Source organism: Plectropomus leopardus, chromosome 10 (genome assembly GCF_026936395.1).
Source record: "Plectropomus leopardus strain MGB_pleo_1.0 chromosome 10, ASM2693639v1, whole genome shotgun sequence".
NCBI classification, from domain to species: domain Eukaryota; kingdom Metazoa; phylum Chordata; class Actinopteri; order Perciformes; family Serranidae; genus Plectropomus; species Plectropomus leopardus.
The window spans coordinates 11,636,992-11,655,754 of record NC_142185.1 but is presented as its reverse complement, the minus strand read 5'-3'; the positions used below and the strand labels follow the sequence as shown (position 1 = coordinate 11,655,754).

Sequence of the window (18,763 nt, the reverse complement as noted above, 5' to 3'; positions counted from 1 at the left end):
AAGAGACTATTGATAGGCTCATTTGGAAGACAGTCCCACATATGCCTCAATTCCTTCAATTTAATAAACCATCTATTCCCCATTCAAAGACCTTTTCTATTAAAATGAAGAGTGAATTATAACAACAAGCAGTGAATAAACCACCTGTCTTGCAGTGATAAAGCACAGTGCCCTAAATCAGAAAATTAGAAAGCCCCTTACATGTAACAATTTGGAGTCTCTCAAATGAAGAGGGAGACAGTACTGATAAGAGAAGCCAATTGTCTGTTCAGATTCCCACTGACGTTTGTCCACAATGGCTCCTTATGATGTGGAGCCCAGGGAAGACAAAAAGCAACGCTGAGAGTGAAATGTGACACTCACTTGGCTCCCATGGATAATGGTGTGCCTGTTCCTGCCATTGTAATCCACCACATCGATGTAATCCAGGTAGGCATCTGCCCAGTACACCAGCTTCTTGACCACGTCCAATGCCACAGCAGTGGGCTGCTCAATTTTATAATCCACCAGCCTGGTCCGGTTGGTGCCGTCCATGTTGCAGCGCTCCACCTTGGCCACGTTCCCATAGTCAGTGAAGAAAAGCATTCTGCAGGGGGTGGGAGTGTTCAAATGATTAAATGCTGTAAAGAGTGTTGTCTACTGTGCAGCACAGTCTCATTGTTTCCTGCAGATCTTGTAAGACCTATTTCAGACAAGAAGCAAATCACCACTCAATGTTTTTCCTTACAGTACACATTTGTGAATTTCTTCTGGATTGATTGATGTCATGGTGCAGTTGCCTAGAGCTATTTCATTGTGACTGTTTCATTGTCATCTGTCATCATCATTCTGTCAGATTGAAGTTGGCATTAGAAGTCCTGACATTAAATTTTGGCCACCTGGCATAATAACCTACATTCAACCAAATATCATCATCTAATGACATTGATGGCCGGCTAAGGTGCTACTTGAGCGTTCCATTTGCCAAAAACATTGGTAAGACCACATATGCAAAGCCTTTTTTACTTGGAGGATTTAAACTGAAACAAACTGTTGTTGACCAATTTATAAAATGTAAAACATAACTTGAAGCTTTTCCAAGTATTTACGGAGTGCGTGCGTCACAATAGTGCTAACCTGCTCTGCACTCTAAAACGAGCAATGTTGTTTCTTTAGCTCCATGTCTTTCATGTTTTTTTCATATAGTCATGGAATGCTTGTTTAAGACCCCAGTGACAAGATTCTCATTTTAAAACAGCAGCAAAATTTACATTCCAAAAAAAAAAACAAATGCGAGGCCTGACTTTGTCTACCTTCATCCCTAATCAAGGTCCTATTGTTTGAAAATTATCAAGACAGAAGTGGTATAACTGCCAGCCATATTCATACATTACATTATTATACAGTGACAAAAATTAATAAGCTATTAATAGGTCTGTTAACCCTTGGTCTAATCTTCATACACTGTGGTTTTAAAATTAACATCAACATTTTTTTAATCTCAAAAAAGAATCTTGAATAAACAGATTACATGTGCCAGATAAGATTCTTGATCAAGTAAGACTGGTCACATCACTGGATTGTGAGACTCCTAATTATATTTGCTGATATTAGATCAGTACCGATATGTCGACACAGCTCTACCCACAGTCAGTCCCAAGCATCCAGCCACAAAGGTTCCAAGCTTACACTTGTCTCTCCAGAGGAAATGAGAGAACAGCATGAAACTCGTGCATGCACTTCTGTCTCAACTGCACTTGCTGTGGGCTCCTTGAAATGTGATAAAGAATAGCCTCTTAAACACCCAGCACCATTTTTATGCAAGCTGCTGTATGTGGTGCATTTACATTATTCTAGATCATATAACTCAAATTATTCTGATGAAGCAAGGTTTTATTGGAAAAAGGCCTCTGTTTTGACAATCCCCCTAAAATATGTTGCTTTCAGCCCATTCTTTCTCAGTACAAACAAAGTTTGTCATTAACCCTGTGTAACCCTGTGCTGTAGAATTATTGTCATTCTACAGCACAGGGTTACACAACAAAATGCAAGTTGTAGTCCTTTGTGCTACACAAGAAGAAAAAAACAACATTTTTATTTTGGAGTATGCAGCCTAAAGAAAAAAGCTGCTCTGTTGTCTGGTGGTATGTCAGCTGATACCTCTGTATTGCTTGCCAGTATTGTATTGTAGGGTGTGGGCCACCCCTTTCAAATGCCATCACCCAATTATACTGCTGTTATCAGTTGTTATCACTACCATTATAATGGTTTCACCAAGAACATGGGCAGCAGTTGCCTGGCTAAAAGTCCTCGGATTGTTTACCCATCTGTTCACCCTGATTACATCCATTCGCAGACTTTGTCACTCAATATAATTCATCAGATGACTCCTTCCTCTGCTTCTGTTATTATTACTCCAGCCACTAGTGGTTGCCGTCTGTAACAAAATGTAAATGTAGGAGTTAGAGGAGGACGTATCAACTCTATGCTCCCAATTACAACTGAAAATGGCCATTTCATGGGCTGATAACATTTGAAGCAGGTGGGTGGGTATTGTCTTTGAATACCCAAATTCGGTGCAGTGCCGTCACTTACCACTGATGCTTGGTAGATGGATACCAGTTTTAATCACACACTAAAAAGCCAATATATAATGAAATTAAATAACAATGAAAGGAGTGGATAATGAGGACAGTTGGGGGTGTGGTTATCCGAACCAGAGCTTTAAGTGAGTACTTGTCTTACAATCATGAGGTAGCACAAACAGTCCAGTCGTGCTGAGTTTCTGCTCGATGGGGATTTTGTTAGTGCCAGCAGGTAGTGATGGAGATGTTTCACCTGAGCACAGGTTGTGCATTTAAAATACCAGTGCTCCAGGTGGCATTATGTCACATTTGTTTAACAAATTAAAAGTCAGTCTGCAAAGTACAATAAATGGTAACAGCTGCAGTTGGAGTAAACATTTTAGTAACACCAAGTAAAATTAAATACAGTACTGTATGTAATTTACTACATTTTTTTCAGCGATATGTTCACAGATTAGCAATAATAACTCGATAATACTACAGAAAATCTGGACTAAGCTTCGGAAAATGTGTTTTGTATTCTCTTTTTTTGCCCCCTAGTGGTAATAATTTTCTAAATTAAGCTGCAAAGGAACATTTTGGGTTGTTTTCTTCAGATGCACCCAGTTTTGTGTTGTGCAAATGTTGAAATCTCAAGGCTCATTTCATACTTATGTACAAATATAGATATGCCCATTTCAAATCTTGTAAACATCACTGCTCTGATACTTTATGCGTTCTTTTTGATAGCATATATACAGCCAATAGCATATATACAACAGACTCAAAAGTTTCACACAACTATGATGTAATGCTGGAGGAGGTTGCACTAATGTGCCTTCGAAGAGAGGCAGTGTTGTAGACAGCTGTGGTATATGAGGCCATTGAATTCATCATAACATGTAGACCAAGGATTCTTTTCACTATATTACAGATTAGTTTCACCCCACCATATTTGAAATGTCTTTATTATCTCCTAAAATTTTATCTCATTTGATCTATGCTACGCTGCCCCTGGAATCTCTGGAATACTGCTCTATTTCCTACATCTCCATGAGCTTTCTGAAAACCTGCACAAATACTGACAAAATGAACAAAGAGTACGCACAGAGGGCTCCATCTGTCATCGTATACTTATCTAATGTTTAGCAAAATTGAGCCCTTAGTTTCCCTTTGGGGGACTCTGAAGAGGCTGTAATTCATGTGGTATTTAGTAAAAGCACCAACAGCCAATGCATGATGTCCTCACAAACATATGATTGCATTGGTTGTGTTTTGAAATACCCCAAAAGACCAATACATTTACCACAAGAGTCTCTTGTGAACACGTGGATTATGGCTCTTGTTTGTCAAGAGCCGAAGAGGAAGTAGTCATATTTGAAAGCAATGCAGCACAAAATAATTTAGTCATTTAGATGTGGGGGATTAGACTGAAATTAGTGCCTTCTATGTCAACAAAAGGTCATCAGCAGATAATTCCAGAAAAAATATTTTACGACAGTGGGCACTGACTAATAATCGGAGCATAGGAATACAAAGGGCAGTGATGATAATGAAATTTAATGGCATTACATGAAAACTATTTGTGTTTACAAATCATGTTTTATATAATGGTGCCACTCAAAATAATAATAGGCAAGGGGATAGCCATTAAACCAAATAAATTAAAGCAGCACATAAAAGGAGTCCTGAATGAATGTTAAAATAAAGCATGATTTAAAAAAAAAAACTGCATCAGAATGTTTTGAAATATCATCTGAAAATGCCCAGTGAGGCTGCCTCTCTGATACATATAAACTCCATAACCTGGAGGCAAAAACAATAAAAGTAGCATTTCCCATTTCCTTTGTGGTAATTTTGGGGACATTTAGAAGGCATGCTGCAGAGGACCTCAGGGTATGTGAGTAGACATAAATGATAGACAACATGTGATGCACAGAGGAGCCAAACCATTTAGTACCTCAAAAACCACAAGGAGGGCTTGAAAATCAATCCTAAAAGACACAGGGAGCCGCTGGAATGTTAGACCAATACTGAGCAGTCATGGAAAACAGGTGTTAGGTGTTGTCTAATTTGTTTCCAACAATAGGGACGAAATAAAATCGGACAAATAACTGAAATGTCCTTTAAATCTCACACTGTCACTTTAAGTATTCTAAAACTGCTCAGGTCTGCACATACAGTAATTAACATGGAAGGCTTGCCATGCTGTCTTGCTGTGGCTCTGTGAGGACGGAGCTCCAACAATCTCCAATGATAACGAGCTACAGCCTGAGAGCGGCAGGAAGCCGACTTAATCTGCACAAGTCAAGTCAGGGGAGAGATGGGTTGCCCTTTGAACCCTAGACCAGGCTGCACTGAAAAACTGTCAGCGTCAGCAAGGAACCCAGCTCCCCAAACAGGTGCACCTCCACGTGGCATACAAATGATAGCTTTCTGGGATTAGGATGGTGCTGATGCTGTACTTGTGCATTCTGCAGCTACAACGAGATCCATGTTGGAATTCTGGAAATGAGCACCCCTGATAATATAAACTGCAGGGGACCAGGGATAATAGGAAGTGTCTTACAGTGAAACAGAAGACTGAATATAAAGTGTTACAACTTACGATGGAAGCTGTTTTGTGAGTTTTCGTTTGAGTAGTAGCTCTCTGTCCATTTTGTACAGCAGTGGCAGGAAATAGTTAACTTGCATCAGCTGCTTTGTTGAGCGTTGCAGTTTTCAGACTTAGATGCACCTTTACAATGAAACATCTACAATAATAGTCAAGATCTCTAACCTGGTGAACAACTATAAGTATCAGCTGTAAGTAGCAAATTGCATTTCAGTACAAACAACGGAGAATAGCTGCATTTTTTTCCTCTTGAGGGAAAGGAAGCCATTATGTCGACTGTAAAATGGTTAAAATGTTTCTCTCAAGATGAGTTGTAATGCCCTTTGGTCATTCCTTAAAAGAAAACTTTACTCCCAAAATTCTCATTTGTATGTCAATTACCCACTGTATGTAATGTTGAATGTGCGAAGAAAATGTTTTTCTAACATGAACAAAGAATGCAAAACCAAAGAAAACGATTATAAAGGGGACTGCATGTAACCACAGCAAAACTTCTTCAAAGCAACCATTTACAAACTCTGACACAACTTGTGCGGTATAATCAGTTTCCTATAAACTTTCACTAAAATCTAACACCTTTGCAACAGCTGTGCAGGTGCACTACTCAAATATACTTGAGACTGTAAGTTTAAGTGAAAATGTATGTGTTTAGGGAGTATTACGACTGGATAAATAAGACTTTTAATATACTGCACAAGTCGTGTGAGAATTTGTAAATAATATGTAGTTTTCCTGTTGTTAAATCCCCAATGATTTAGTTCATTAAGAATGTTTGCCTTTTCTGGATTCTTTTGCATTGACAAGGCATGCAACATAAACAAAAGAGTTTTCTACCGGAATTCAACTTAACAAGGGACTAAGCAATTGATATACAAATGATAATTTGAGGGGATGAAGCATTCCTTTAATGTTTGATCCAACTACTTCTCTTATCATCAGGTCAAAATTGATCAAATACCCACAAAACGAATAACATTCCCATCGGTAAGATGGCTTGACAAAACATTGCTATACAACATCATCCAGGTAGTCATTATCTTTTCCCCAACAGGTATTACGTAAAACAAATTAGTATTAATTAAACGTAATTTCAAAGGGAGAGAGTTGACACAGTAGCATAGTGCAGGATCTTGAAACTACCTTTTCCTCACATCTTAAAGGCTTCACTAATCTTGAACTGAAATGGGACACACAGGTAGCTTGAATTCCAGCTGATGAAAAATCCATACCATCAATCAAACTCTCCTCCAAAAAGGCAATTTTTTTTAAAGAAAGAAGAAAGGCTTGTCCATCAAAAAGCTTTCCTATAGCACAGTAAAAATGCCTTATCTGATAGTAAGAAAGGCAGAGAGACAGAATAAGAATCAAATAACAACAACAATGGAGTGCCAAACCGGAGCATGTTCTATAAACACTGTTGCTCACACTGTGCTGCTATCTAACACCTCCCTGATTTCTTTTGTTTTCACTCCATTGCTCCAGGCTGACAGACCTCTCTCAGGCTCGCCTCTTCAGAAACAGCTGTACCCATATCTCACCAATTAGAGGCAGGAAGAGGCCTTGGAAAAACTTCTGTGTCTCATACAGACAATCTAGCCAGCAGCCCGCATGTCCAGCTCCCTTGTGGGCCAGCAGACTCTATAGCCATAAAATCATCCCTCTATACACACATGCGCGGGCACGTCATGTGTCATTACTACAAGGGCACTGAAAAACCACCCACCACCCTTACTTACAGCGTGTCTGAGGTGACTCAGACGAAGCAAGCTTAAATAGAAACTTTAACGTACAGTTTATTCACCATAAGTCATGTAGCTTTCCAATAGCGGACCAGTATTTAATGTGAACGAAACGTACAGAAACTGGCAACGAGATCCAAACTGTCTTTGTCATTAAGAAACCAACAGCTAATTATTTTGATAAGACCCACTGGCTTATGGAGGTAATGATAGCTGTACAATTTATAACTGGAAACTCACAAATAAGCAATGTGGTTCAGCTTCGATCATATTAATTATATGTTAAGATTTTGTTTTGGGTGCTGAGCACGATGCTGTTTAACAGAATTGGTTCACAACAGTGAGATGCTTCATTTCTTACTGGTGTTTTGAAGTGGTCATTACCTTCTTACGAGAGCTAAAGAAAAGGGTGCATCACTAATATTAGTGTATCATGGTTTCTAAAGTCTGTGTATCATTACAAATATGCTGCAAGCTTGGTGTCTGTCTCGTGTCCTCGCTATATAATGGCCCTGCTCGTCTCTTGCTCACTCGAAATAAGAGGGCAGAAAAGCTTTGAGCTACTGAATCTGGTTCACATTCTGTTATAGCTACTGCATGCAATTTATTTAATTTCTTTTTCTGTTTGTTTTGTTTTCCTTCTTGATGACACAGTAAACTGCTAAGGAACCTACATAAGTTCTGTGTGACCGTCAACACCATGCTGTAAATGTTTTAGTTTTCGCTGTGAGTAGTGTGGCAATATTTTTTACTCCACAGTTGCTCAGCTTTTTTTCTTTTTTTTGTGATCTCTACAGAGACAAAAATCCTGTAATGGAAAGTCCTGCAGGGGCCCATTCTACTGAGGGATGTGGGGTGAAATCAGTGAATACAAATGAATGTCTCGACAGTAGAAGCTGTCTGAGGCATCACCAGCTATCCACCAAATTACACAGCTCAAAGAGAGGAGGGCTGAGTCGAAGGACAGGGAATCATTTAAATCCCTTCATTGTAACTCACTCACATTCTTTCAGACAAGTCAATTGTTATGCATAGTGATTTTTTTTCCCTCTCCGTCCATTTTTTTTTTCTTTAACAAAAGATGCATGATGATAAATGAGCCTTGCAGTACTTTTCAGAGATGGGGTATTATATAGGCTGCAGAACACTTACCCCATGAGAGGATCCAGAGCTATTCCTTTAGGATTTAGCAGGTCTAGTTGTAGGATAGTAACACATGTGTCCCCAGCGTGGTTACAGACAAATATCCTGTCAGTGACGCGGTCGACAAAATAGAAGTTGCCTGTCAGCCAGTCGATGGCCATGTGCTCCACATCTGCAAGTACAAACAGCTGTTAGATTCTTGTGTAAAAGTAAGATAAATATTCACAACACATTTGAGAACATTTGTTAACACCTTCCACGAGTACCAAACAAACGTATTAAAAAGAATCATCAAAATCGGAGAAGCAGAGGCTGCGATATCCCACATTTTAGTCAGCGGCCCTGCCCCAAGAACACTTGACCTGTCACTTGCCATAAAGCAACTCAGAAGCATAGTTGTAGATTTTGGAGAGGGACGCAGCTGACACATCTCTCTTAATATCTGGAACAGTGATTCCCAACTGGTCCAGCCACAGGGTCCAGATTTCTCTGCAGTTAGTAGTTTAACGTCCACAATTATCCCATATTGGATTTTGTTTCACAAAATATAAACATCATGTTGGCTTAAAGCACAAAAAAACAAAACATATTTGAAGAACAAACAGTAATGGCACTTCTATATAAAAGCTCTGTGCTGGAAATTCACTCTACTTCAAAATAAAGTGGTTTTTTTGTTGTTGTTTTTATTAAACAAACTTCTTATGTTTAAAAAAGTAAATTAAAGCAAATTCTGAATGGACCTGCAACCCACCTCTGGACCTTGACCCACCAGTTGAGAACCACTGATTTATTTGTTCTCAACAAAACAAAAAAAACCCATAAAAGTAGCAGTAACATGATAAATTGATACAAAAAGGCAGAAATTGATGCATATAAATATTAATTGATGCTTATAAGTCGTGTGCCAAAAAAAAAAAAAAAAAAAAAATTGGCACAGGACCCCTAGTCACTGCATTTCATATTTGCCATCCCTCCCCTCCCTAAAAATGAATGATGAAACCTTCGCTCTTGTTCAACCGTATATTTTTGTAAGATCCTCCCTGCCTGGGCAATGTCTCCACCTTTCAAACTCCATGGCCCATGTTTATGAAGGTCTCTGTTGAAAATATCTAGTCTCCAAGCTGAGATAGCCTTTATGACATAGTTAGTTAGAGTTATTTTAAAAAATAGCCTTTATGGCTAAAATTGTTGCAGTACCTCTTTATTTATTTATTTATTTTTTTACCATGGCCACTGGGAATTCTGATTGGCTGACAGCTTTCCATTAAAGGACAGTATAACCTGACACCTCTGACGCAGGTGTTCTAAATGAAAGCACCACTATAAATCTGTGGGCTTGACATTAATAGGTTATGCTTTGATTAAAGGCCTGTAAAAATAGCCAGTAAAAACTACGCCCATTATAACAGGTCTGATATTTTTGAGTATCTTGACAAGATCAACTAAAAAGAGTGAAAGAGAGCACTTCTGAAGAAGAGAAGCTCGCATAGCCTGCAGGTTTGAAGGACAACTGTAGGGGAAAGGAGAGCAGCCAAAACCTCTGAGGTTAACCTGCCTTCAACTGCACTGATAATGAAGAGATATAGAAAGACCTCGCAGGTAAGTGTGCAGGATGGGAAAAAAGGAGAAGGAGAGCATTTTTTTGTGTCAAACAGCGCTGGGTGATGTGTATCTCATCTCACCATTATCCCCCTGTATGTGAGAGTTTTTACAATATGAAAGCAGATAAGCACTCAAATTCATCAGAAAAATAAGGACATGTATTGTAGGAAAAGGGAACTATGAACAGCTGGAAACATACGTTGCAAACTTTGTTGTGTTCTTATTTCGTGTTCCCGTGTGAATCCCCGCAGATTCCTTGTTTCAGCACAGCGGAGTTGCCCAGAGGACTCTGTAGACAGAGCCCAGCATACGCTTTCCTGGTTGTGCTGGAAATCTAATGCCAGTGTTCCATTTACACTCAGAGACCTCAGGGGCTGGAGGCCGGTTCCATTTAGATGGGTGATGACAATACGATCTGAACCTCCAATGACTAGCATTGGGCGGCTGTCACCAGGATCTGGAATGAAAGGGAAAAAAGGGAAGGTATTATTTTATTTTGCCTTGGTGAGAAAGACTATTTCATCATCAGAGGTAAAAGAAATGAAATGCATTTAGACTCAGAAAGATAGGGGGGAGAGAGAAAAAGAAAAAGAAAAAAGACAGAAAAACAGAAAAAACAAAAAACAAAAAGAAAGAAAGAAAGAACGAAAGAAAGAATGAAAGAAGGATTTTACTCTGATACTCGGTAAAACAGCCCAAAACAATCTGACAAAACTGATTTTCAGAGCTGACTGATTTGAACTAAAAACAACAAATTGAGAAGCATAAGTCAAGTTTAGGCAGGACGGTCTGTGCTGGTGAAACTAAGATAAGCTGCTTTATGGGCTTAATTGAGCGTGCACATTCTCTGACATCAGGTTCACCCCCTAAAAAGGGCCCTTATTTATCCTGATCTTCCACAGAAGTTCAAGTTAAGGGCTACTTTCCTAATATAGGCAATAAATCAGAATGTCTGCTAACATAACTGCTTCCTCTTATCCCTCTGAATCAACTTTTAGTAGTCGGACATTTTTCTCCCACATTAGGGGTGGAAGGGGTTTTGACCAGGCTCTGTTACAGTGGTCTAGCTCGACTTTTAACCATGGAAGACTGATGTAGCAATAATGGCAAGGCTTGTCTTAAACAGACCATCAGAAAGTACTTTTCTAAATTCTTAATGGAAAAAAAACTATAAAGGTTTGTTTGTGTAACCTTAGTGTTTTGGGTTTTTTTTGCTTAAAGTCCCACTGAATCTTTTTTTTTTTGTTGTTGTTGTTGTCAAAACGAATGTATATCTATATATCTATATATATATATATATATATATATATATATATATATATATATATATACACACACATATGAAGGATAAAATGTGCAGTGATGCCTCTGTTTGGAAACATGTTCCCTGCCATTTATTATATTTTGTAAATACAATAATGGTATTTTATGCAACAGGCAACAACCCCTCTGTTTCATAATCTACAATTTTCTACTTATCATGAGTCAGTGAAGTGCATTATCAAACAGACATGAAAATCATCAGGGTGAAGTAGAGTCAAATTCGTGCTAGGAATACAAATAGAGTTAAAAAAAATAATTAAAAAAAAACACCTTTCACTTTAATCTGAGCCAAATGAGAAGAGATTGAATCAAGATTAAATCCCCAAAAAGAACATTTGTGCTGCAGAGTTTCAACTTCAATCTTACACTCAACACGTTAATATGTTTTTCATTCCCTGCTGCTCCTCATCTTCTAGCCTCAGAGAGCTCTATCTGAAATTTATATTCATGAGCTTTTACAACTAATGGTAACCCCATAGTTATCCCCCATACCTCTATCGCTCTCTGCTAAATTAATATTAATGCATGTGAGCATTGGGTTCAGTTAAGTTTATGGGTAATCATATTCAGTTTATTCCTGGTAGGACACCAGTCACATTGATTAAAAGCTGCAACTGTGGTGTTCTCCCCAGCAAGGTGTGTTGGGCCTCCAGCTATTTGCAACCCATATATGCCATGATGACAACAACACACACACACACAAATCTGCTTCACTTTATGGTACAATGCATGACATAAAAAATATACCACGCAAGGTTAAGTTTGTTTATTTGAAGATGGCGGACCACCAATACACAATGCCTCCTTTGGTTGTTTTGTTTTTAAGTAGGTTGTTTTACTCATCGGGACAGATTTGTTAGCAGCATCGGGCATTAACATAAATCAGAGTGACGCTTGGCATTGTCTCCGTGCAAAATACTCCAGACTGCTCCCACTTAAAATCTCATGCTCATTAATTTTATCATTATCCTGCCTGACCATGTCTACCCATTCCCACGTGGGTGATCGATGTGGTCACTACTAAACCACATTAATCCTCCCCTACCAAAGTTACAGAGCACCAAAGCTGATGATAAGCAAGAATTTCACTCTGGTTGGACAAAACCGCCCTGTTTATTATTAGAAATGAAACATACATACTATGCAGATTATGTTGTTTGCAATGCAAGTGTGCCGCTCACCTTGTCTGGCTTTGCAAGATATCCTGTCAGGCTGCAGGATGTATCCCTCTGTGCAGCTGCATCTGTATGACCCATAGGTGTTCGTGCAGGTTTGGCTGCATGCGCCATACATGGCACATTCATCATGATCTTATGGAAAAAAAAAAGGAAGAGAGTCATTTGTAACAAATTAGGTGTGCTCAAACATGACCCAAATACATAAAGTATACTTAATGTGGCCTCACTCTGGCACCTCAGGCATAATTACTTTTATAACCAATGAGCCTTTTTTGGAGCTGCAGTATATAAACCGCTCTTTCTCCTGTCTTCCCGAAACAGGATCAAATTGAGGGAGGCAGTGCTACTTTGTTAAACCCCTTCCTCCAAAATAATTATGCAACTTCTGTGCCATGTTGTTGGTATAAGGTATGTGCAAAGTCCAAGTAAGACACTACAACTCTAGAGGCACCTTTGACAGCGAAATACTGTCTTCCTCGCTCGCTGTCAGAAACCAGGCCTTTGGCACATATGAAGAGTGTAGAAGGAGAGAAAAAGAATCAGAAAAGCTGTGTGCCATATAGTATAGGTGTGTATGCATGTTTGGGTGTAATGCACGTTACACAATGTCCTGCCTGCAGACAGATGGTTCTCATATACCTAGAACCTCCTGCTTATTCATCTGAGGGAAGTCTGGCCGAAGGCAAAAGCTGGGATTTGTGTTGGGGAGAGGGAGGGAGAGGTGGGGAGGGCTCCGAGGCAGGAGGCCCCCACCAGCGCAGCTGAATCCTACCTCTGCAGCTCGTCCCGTCCTCGCCGACCTCAAAGCCATCAGCGCAGAAACAGAAGGTGCCGTTTCTCGTCATGACGCAGCCATAGCGGCACCGGAGCTCATGGCAGGCTGACAGGAGCTCTGCAGGGGGAGAGAGAAAGAGAGAAAAAGTGAAGATTGGAAGAAAAAGGTGGGAAAGGGTACCTGGAATGGAAAATTACTTTTTGAATTGGGAAAATATTTTTTTGGATTTCTGCTGCTCCCCTGTCATTTAGCAATAAAACAATAAATAAATATCTGACCATCACAAGTTTGAAATTCTTCTAGGACAAGAGTTTCTATGAATCACCACATGGAAAGGAAAATGGTGTTTGTTTTTATGTAACTCTTGACCTCAGGATCAGTAAAGGATGGAACTGAAAACAACCCAAATAAATGTCATCATTTTAAATACGAAATGCCACAGGAGAGAGAAAGGAAGGGAGTAAAAAGTCATTTTTGCACTATAAAGTTTAAATGCCCAGCAATCAAAGACTTCTGATGGGAACAATTAAAAAGTATTACCAGCCTTGCATTCTAAAAGCCATTATTTGACATATTGATTGATTTGTTACAGCCAGCAGGATGTGCCAACATTGTCATTTCCCATGTATTTTCTGAAAGTTGTGATTGGTGATGACGCTCTGTATAGCACTAATCTTTATACAGGAGGGAACAAAGAACAGCTAATTATGGCATGATGAAAGTTCAGCAGAATAAATAGCACAAGAGAAAGTATAACCCTCAACACAAAGCTTTTCTCTTTTGCACAAAGATTGATATGCCACTGCTGAACATTAATTAATGTCAACTTACTACACAGAAGATAAAAGCTCGCATTGATTGTACTTGGTCTTTCCTGTGCTAACCATTTCAAGACATTATGAAATGCTGCGGCAGCGGACCAAATCATTTCTTGACAGGGTGTATTTACATTCAACAGTGTAGTGGGTACTGAACGACAATCAAAGCTTCAGTTAATATTACTTCCTGAATGAAAGTGCAGTCTTTGGTTTTGATCTTTCAGAGTTGGAATTATGTGACACCAGTGGATCAGACACTTTTTAAAACTCACTGAGTTATCACAAGTCCTTTTTTCATTAGAGTGTCTAACTTTCTTGCAAGCTCACTGACACACTGAGAGAAATGGTGTGGTTGTCTTGTTCGGAGAACAATAATATAAATACGAGTGCTTGTTGGAGACCAGACCAATAATCATACAAAAACAGTCTGTAAGTGATGGATATTAAGCAATGAAATGTATTGAGTAACTATTGACCAAAAAGCCAAAGGCATAAAACATTTTTTCACTGAAGCTGTTTATTGTAATCTCAAAAAGCGAGAGCAAAACGCTGTTATTGATATTTAAAAAATGCAGGCTGTAAAACAACAGCTCTTTTTCTTTACATAGCTTCAGAGAGGGCTGAGATGGAACTGCGGGGTTAAACTTTCAGTGTATTCTGCTTACATAAAGCCCTCAGAGGAGTTTTGACTGACGGGGCTGAGTGGAATATGGGTGAATTTTCATTTTGGGGCAAACTACTTTTTGAGGTGATAAGAGATCAAGCAAACATTGAAGTATTAAAATGGTGAATGCCCAGTAGCTTTTGGATTTCATTGACCACAGAGAGGCTGTTTGGATATTTATTAATACTCCTCACTGGCTCGTAGGGGTGAAATGACTCTTGGGATAGCAAATAGCTGGAGCTCGATAAACTTTAAAGGGAATCTGGAAACAAACTATTTCAGAGAGGCATGGTATTGCTTTTCTGTGTTTAAAGGATATGATGTAGACATTAATCATTTGGTGACAATTCTTGACTCCATTTATTCAGCCATTGGAAGAGTGACTGTTAGGCACACCTAGACATTTTGCTGTACTATAAATGTGCAAACATTTATCCAAAGTGAAGGTTTAAGACACTAGGCAGTGGTAAAACAAAGACTCTACACTAGACAAAGTGACACAAAATGATGAGTTCAATCAGAGGCAGACAAATGGATTTGTCATACCAGGATACTTCCTATTTAGGAATATATGCTATCACAAATTTAATGTTTAATCTTATATAATTGAAATAAGGATGTGTAAATAGTATAGTATATATAGTTTTAGAAAAAAATGAAGAAAAATGAAGATATAGTATATATATAGTTTCAGAAAAAAAATGAAGAAATTTGTCTTCTTTGTCAGATAAAAAAAGCATTTTCTAATTCTGTGAATTAGTAGCCCCAGAATACATTAATCAGCGTAAAATGTAAAGATTTGGTCAATAAGTCCTCCAACCAGTACAACCACAAAGGTGGTGTGGCCCCTAAAGGTGGATGACAGGGTAGCTTGTAGATGACAGTAACTGTCAGAGCTTAGTTATTAATCATGTGAAATAGTCACAGTTCCACCAAAATCACGTGCTTAGGGAACAAAACTCCATGGTTAGGTTTGGAAAAAAATGTCATTCTATGCTTAAAGTAAGAGTATTTGTTACTAACCACATTTGTTACTAACCCATGCTTATCTCACATGTCGTTACATTGTAAAATGAGTATATGTTAGTAGATTGTATCAATAATGTTAGATGATGTTAGACTACAGGAAAATATGAAATATAATATGTAGTTTTGTGTATTATTCAGTCTAGGTTGCCTAGACAAGCTTTTACAAGCTTTAGTGATAAAACAAGCTTTAGTGAAAGTACTAGCCCGTACTTTGCCACTCAGTCCACCTTCTCATCAAACCAAAATGATTCTGGATTATTGTTCTGAATTCTTACAGAAATGCAAACAGGTTATCATGTAAAGTATTTACCTGGACTCAGAGTATGGGTTGAGACAGCACAGTCAAGAAGCTCTCCAAAAGAGTGCACTGCTACATTATGCAAAACAACACGCATCCGGATAATTGTGTTTTTAGGGAGTCCCATCGTGTTACGTCAGCTGACTTCTTTGCTTTTGTAATTATCGCCATAGCCCCTAGAGGCTAACAACGGAAATACAAGTCGTAAGTCATGCATGTAAAACAACCTATGTGGTCTTACTTTGGTGGAGGACTGCTGCACTTTAATTAACGATTGTCATCATTTTTGAGTATCATTTCAACCTGTTTCAACCTCTAAACCCATTTATGATGCTCTTGCTCAGTGTGATAAAAAAAGAAGAAAAAAAAAGCTCAGTGATATTGTATGGGGCCAAATTGCTTTCAATCGTTCTCTTTACTACTTGAACTCCAGCTTCAAACTGCTCAGAAAATCGAATGCATGCTAGAGAGATTTTCACCAACCAAGTCATTTTGTCCCCACCAAGACACACAGGCAGACCTTGAGTTACCTTTTGGAGTCAAGCTTACATCCTTACTAGAGAGAATTTTAAAAGCACCAAACAAGTCCCAAAGGTAAACAAGATCTTGATAATTCCAAAATGTCTACATGAAAGCCTGTGAGGAAATCTCCCTACACATAAAAGTTCCTGTTGGGAGCTTATTATACTCATATGGGTGATATAACCCTGTCTCCTAAACATTATGCACATATACAACTAATTTGCATTGGCTAATAGGTTTTGCAGGAAATGTTATGCTGCCAGATTATGTTTTTATTAAGGTACAGACAAAACCTCTATGTGGTAGGTGGGAATAATATTTCAGTGCAAGACAACTGCAAAAGTTACTTTGATCCAACTTTGTAAGAAAAAACAAACAAACAAACAAAAAAACCTCAAAGGTGATAGGGCATTCTGCTGATAACCAAACTTAACTGCATCCCTACATCTGCACTGCCTTGCAGCTCTCCTTATGTTGTCTCCACACCTATGGAAAAAAATTGCACATTTTCAGGATTCATTCCTTTAATCTATACTTTCATGACAGCAGAGTCCTTGTACTAAATATATGTCAAAAGGTAAAAATGTCTTCACATATACAAATGTGACAAAATACATAAATGTATCACCTATGTTCAGTAAAGCTGCATGCAGAAGCACAGACATATGACTATATGCATTGTGTACATACATGTATACAAACATTTCCGAGTGCTCAGAAAACATGACTGTCATGGTCATGGTCATGGTCATGGTTGTATCTGCCATTCCAAAATGCATTTTCAGCTCGGTTTAACAAGAGATCATTAAAGTTTTACTCTGAAAATGAATGCAACAGCCTGTTGGTTAACACTGTTACACATTTCTTAATGTGGCCAGCACTGACAAAATATGGTGCTGATTATGACATAACATAAACTGTTGCATCTATCTTGTTTTGCTCAGCTCTGAATTACTCATGTTTTACTAGTAATTACTAAACAGCGTTGAACTAAATGAGAAACATGCTGTGAAAAAGCACTTTTCCGATGTAAATGGTTTTCTTCCAGATCAGAATCCAACTGCATTTTCAGCCCAAGCTTGCTTTTTGTACAGAGTCAAACAAGGTCTGAATTAAAGGTATAATTACACTTACTTTCAACCTAGAACACGAGGTGTTCAGTAATTAGAAAGTTTAAATGTTTTTAAAGTTTATTCACTGTTGAGCTATTCTGTAGCTGCAAACAATGAGAGCTGCCAGCCAGTCATGTTACCAAGGCCAAGTGTCACAGCTGAAAAGAGGTTAGGACAAATACTTGCACAACAAGAAAAGCCACATATACACATTTAAAGCAATATTATGCAATATTTTATATGTCTTCAATTTGGCACCCCTATAGATTTGGAGAAATACCCCACTTTCATTAATATGAGCCATCAGTTACAGAGAGCAAGAGTGAGGCAAGTAGAGGCTGAGTGAATCAACATACTGTGCACAGCTCTACGGTGAAATAAGATTTTACCTATTTTAAATAGAAAAAAAATGTCAGAAAATCAACATGTGGTGGTCAGTGTTGATAATGGTGCACGACACCACAAATAAATTAATGTATGGGAAACACTGGATATTGGCAGGGATGCACATTCTAGTGCCGGATTGTCATTTTTCTGTTAGACTTGAGACAGATCACTATAGCTTACTTCAGCTTACGTAATGAAAGAAGTGCAATGCTATTTTTTACAAGTCACTGACCATCAAAATTATTTTGAAGCTGTTATTTTAGGGGAAAAAGGTGCATAATGTTGCTTGAGCCCATAGTGTTCCTACAGGTTGCTTCATCTGATCCAATCTCCAAACTACATTTTCTGCAAACACAAGCTGGGTGCCTGAAAAGCAAAACATTCATGTCAAACTAATTCAGAGGATGAGGATATGCTTTTGTTATTGTGAGGGTAATATGCACTGAGATTCTGCCGGACATATTGAGGTGAACTCACAGCACTCCTGGTAAAGTACAGCTGCATAAAACTCTATGAAATGACAAAACACTGAATACAATCAGCCATCATGATGACAATGGCCAGGGAAAAGGCGCAGGTTCAAAGTAACCAGAATTACACACACCTACAAAGAGCCACATGCCAGTAAAAATTGTCTGCTTGGGTAGATACATTGTCATTGGCTGCTATCTCCTTTGAGACATTAGCATTTGAATGGCTCAGTATAAACAGACTTTCTCTGCCCCTTCTGACTGCCATACTGTATGTCAATCAAAAGAAATCAAATCAAAAGAAAAACAATGGCTTTGTGTGAAACAGGTTCCTGAGTGGCCGCCTCTTACGATGTCCATACAAGACAGGGGCGCAAACAAAAGCTGCAGTTTTAAAAAAAAGTAACCTATCTCATAACTGACTAAAATCTGCCGGCTATTTCTGTTTGAATTCTCATGCAGAGCAAAAACAGGATTTAACAGGAAGCAGGCAATGACAGACTACAGAATGTCTAATAATCATATACATGTATAAGTTTGCCAATT

The 18,763-nt window shown here is 38.5% G+C and overlaps 1 protein-coding gene across 3 annotated transcripts in view; it reads right to left on the bottom strand.

Annotated features, from left to right (window-relative positions):
- Positions 1-18,763, bottom strand: part of LOC121949095 (low-density lipoprotein receptor-related protein 1B) — a 312,361-nt gene that overhangs the window by 174,162 nt on the left and 119,436 nt on the right. For all 3 annotated transcript variants that reach the window (XM_088083039.1, XM_088083040.1, XM_088083041.1), the window contains 5 exons: positions 12,915-13,034; positions 12,146-12,274; positions 9,841-10,098; positions 8,049-8,211; positions 364-586 (listed from right to left, as the gene is read on the bottom strand). In XM_088083039.1, coding sequence (XP_087939165.1) covers positions 364-586; positions 8,049-8,211; positions 9,841-10,098; positions 12,146-12,274; positions 12,915-13,034 — 893 coding nt within the window. The remainder of the gene's footprint in view (positions 1-363; positions 587-8,048; positions 8,212-9,840; positions 10,099-12,145; positions 12,275-12,914; positions 13,035-18,763) is intronic.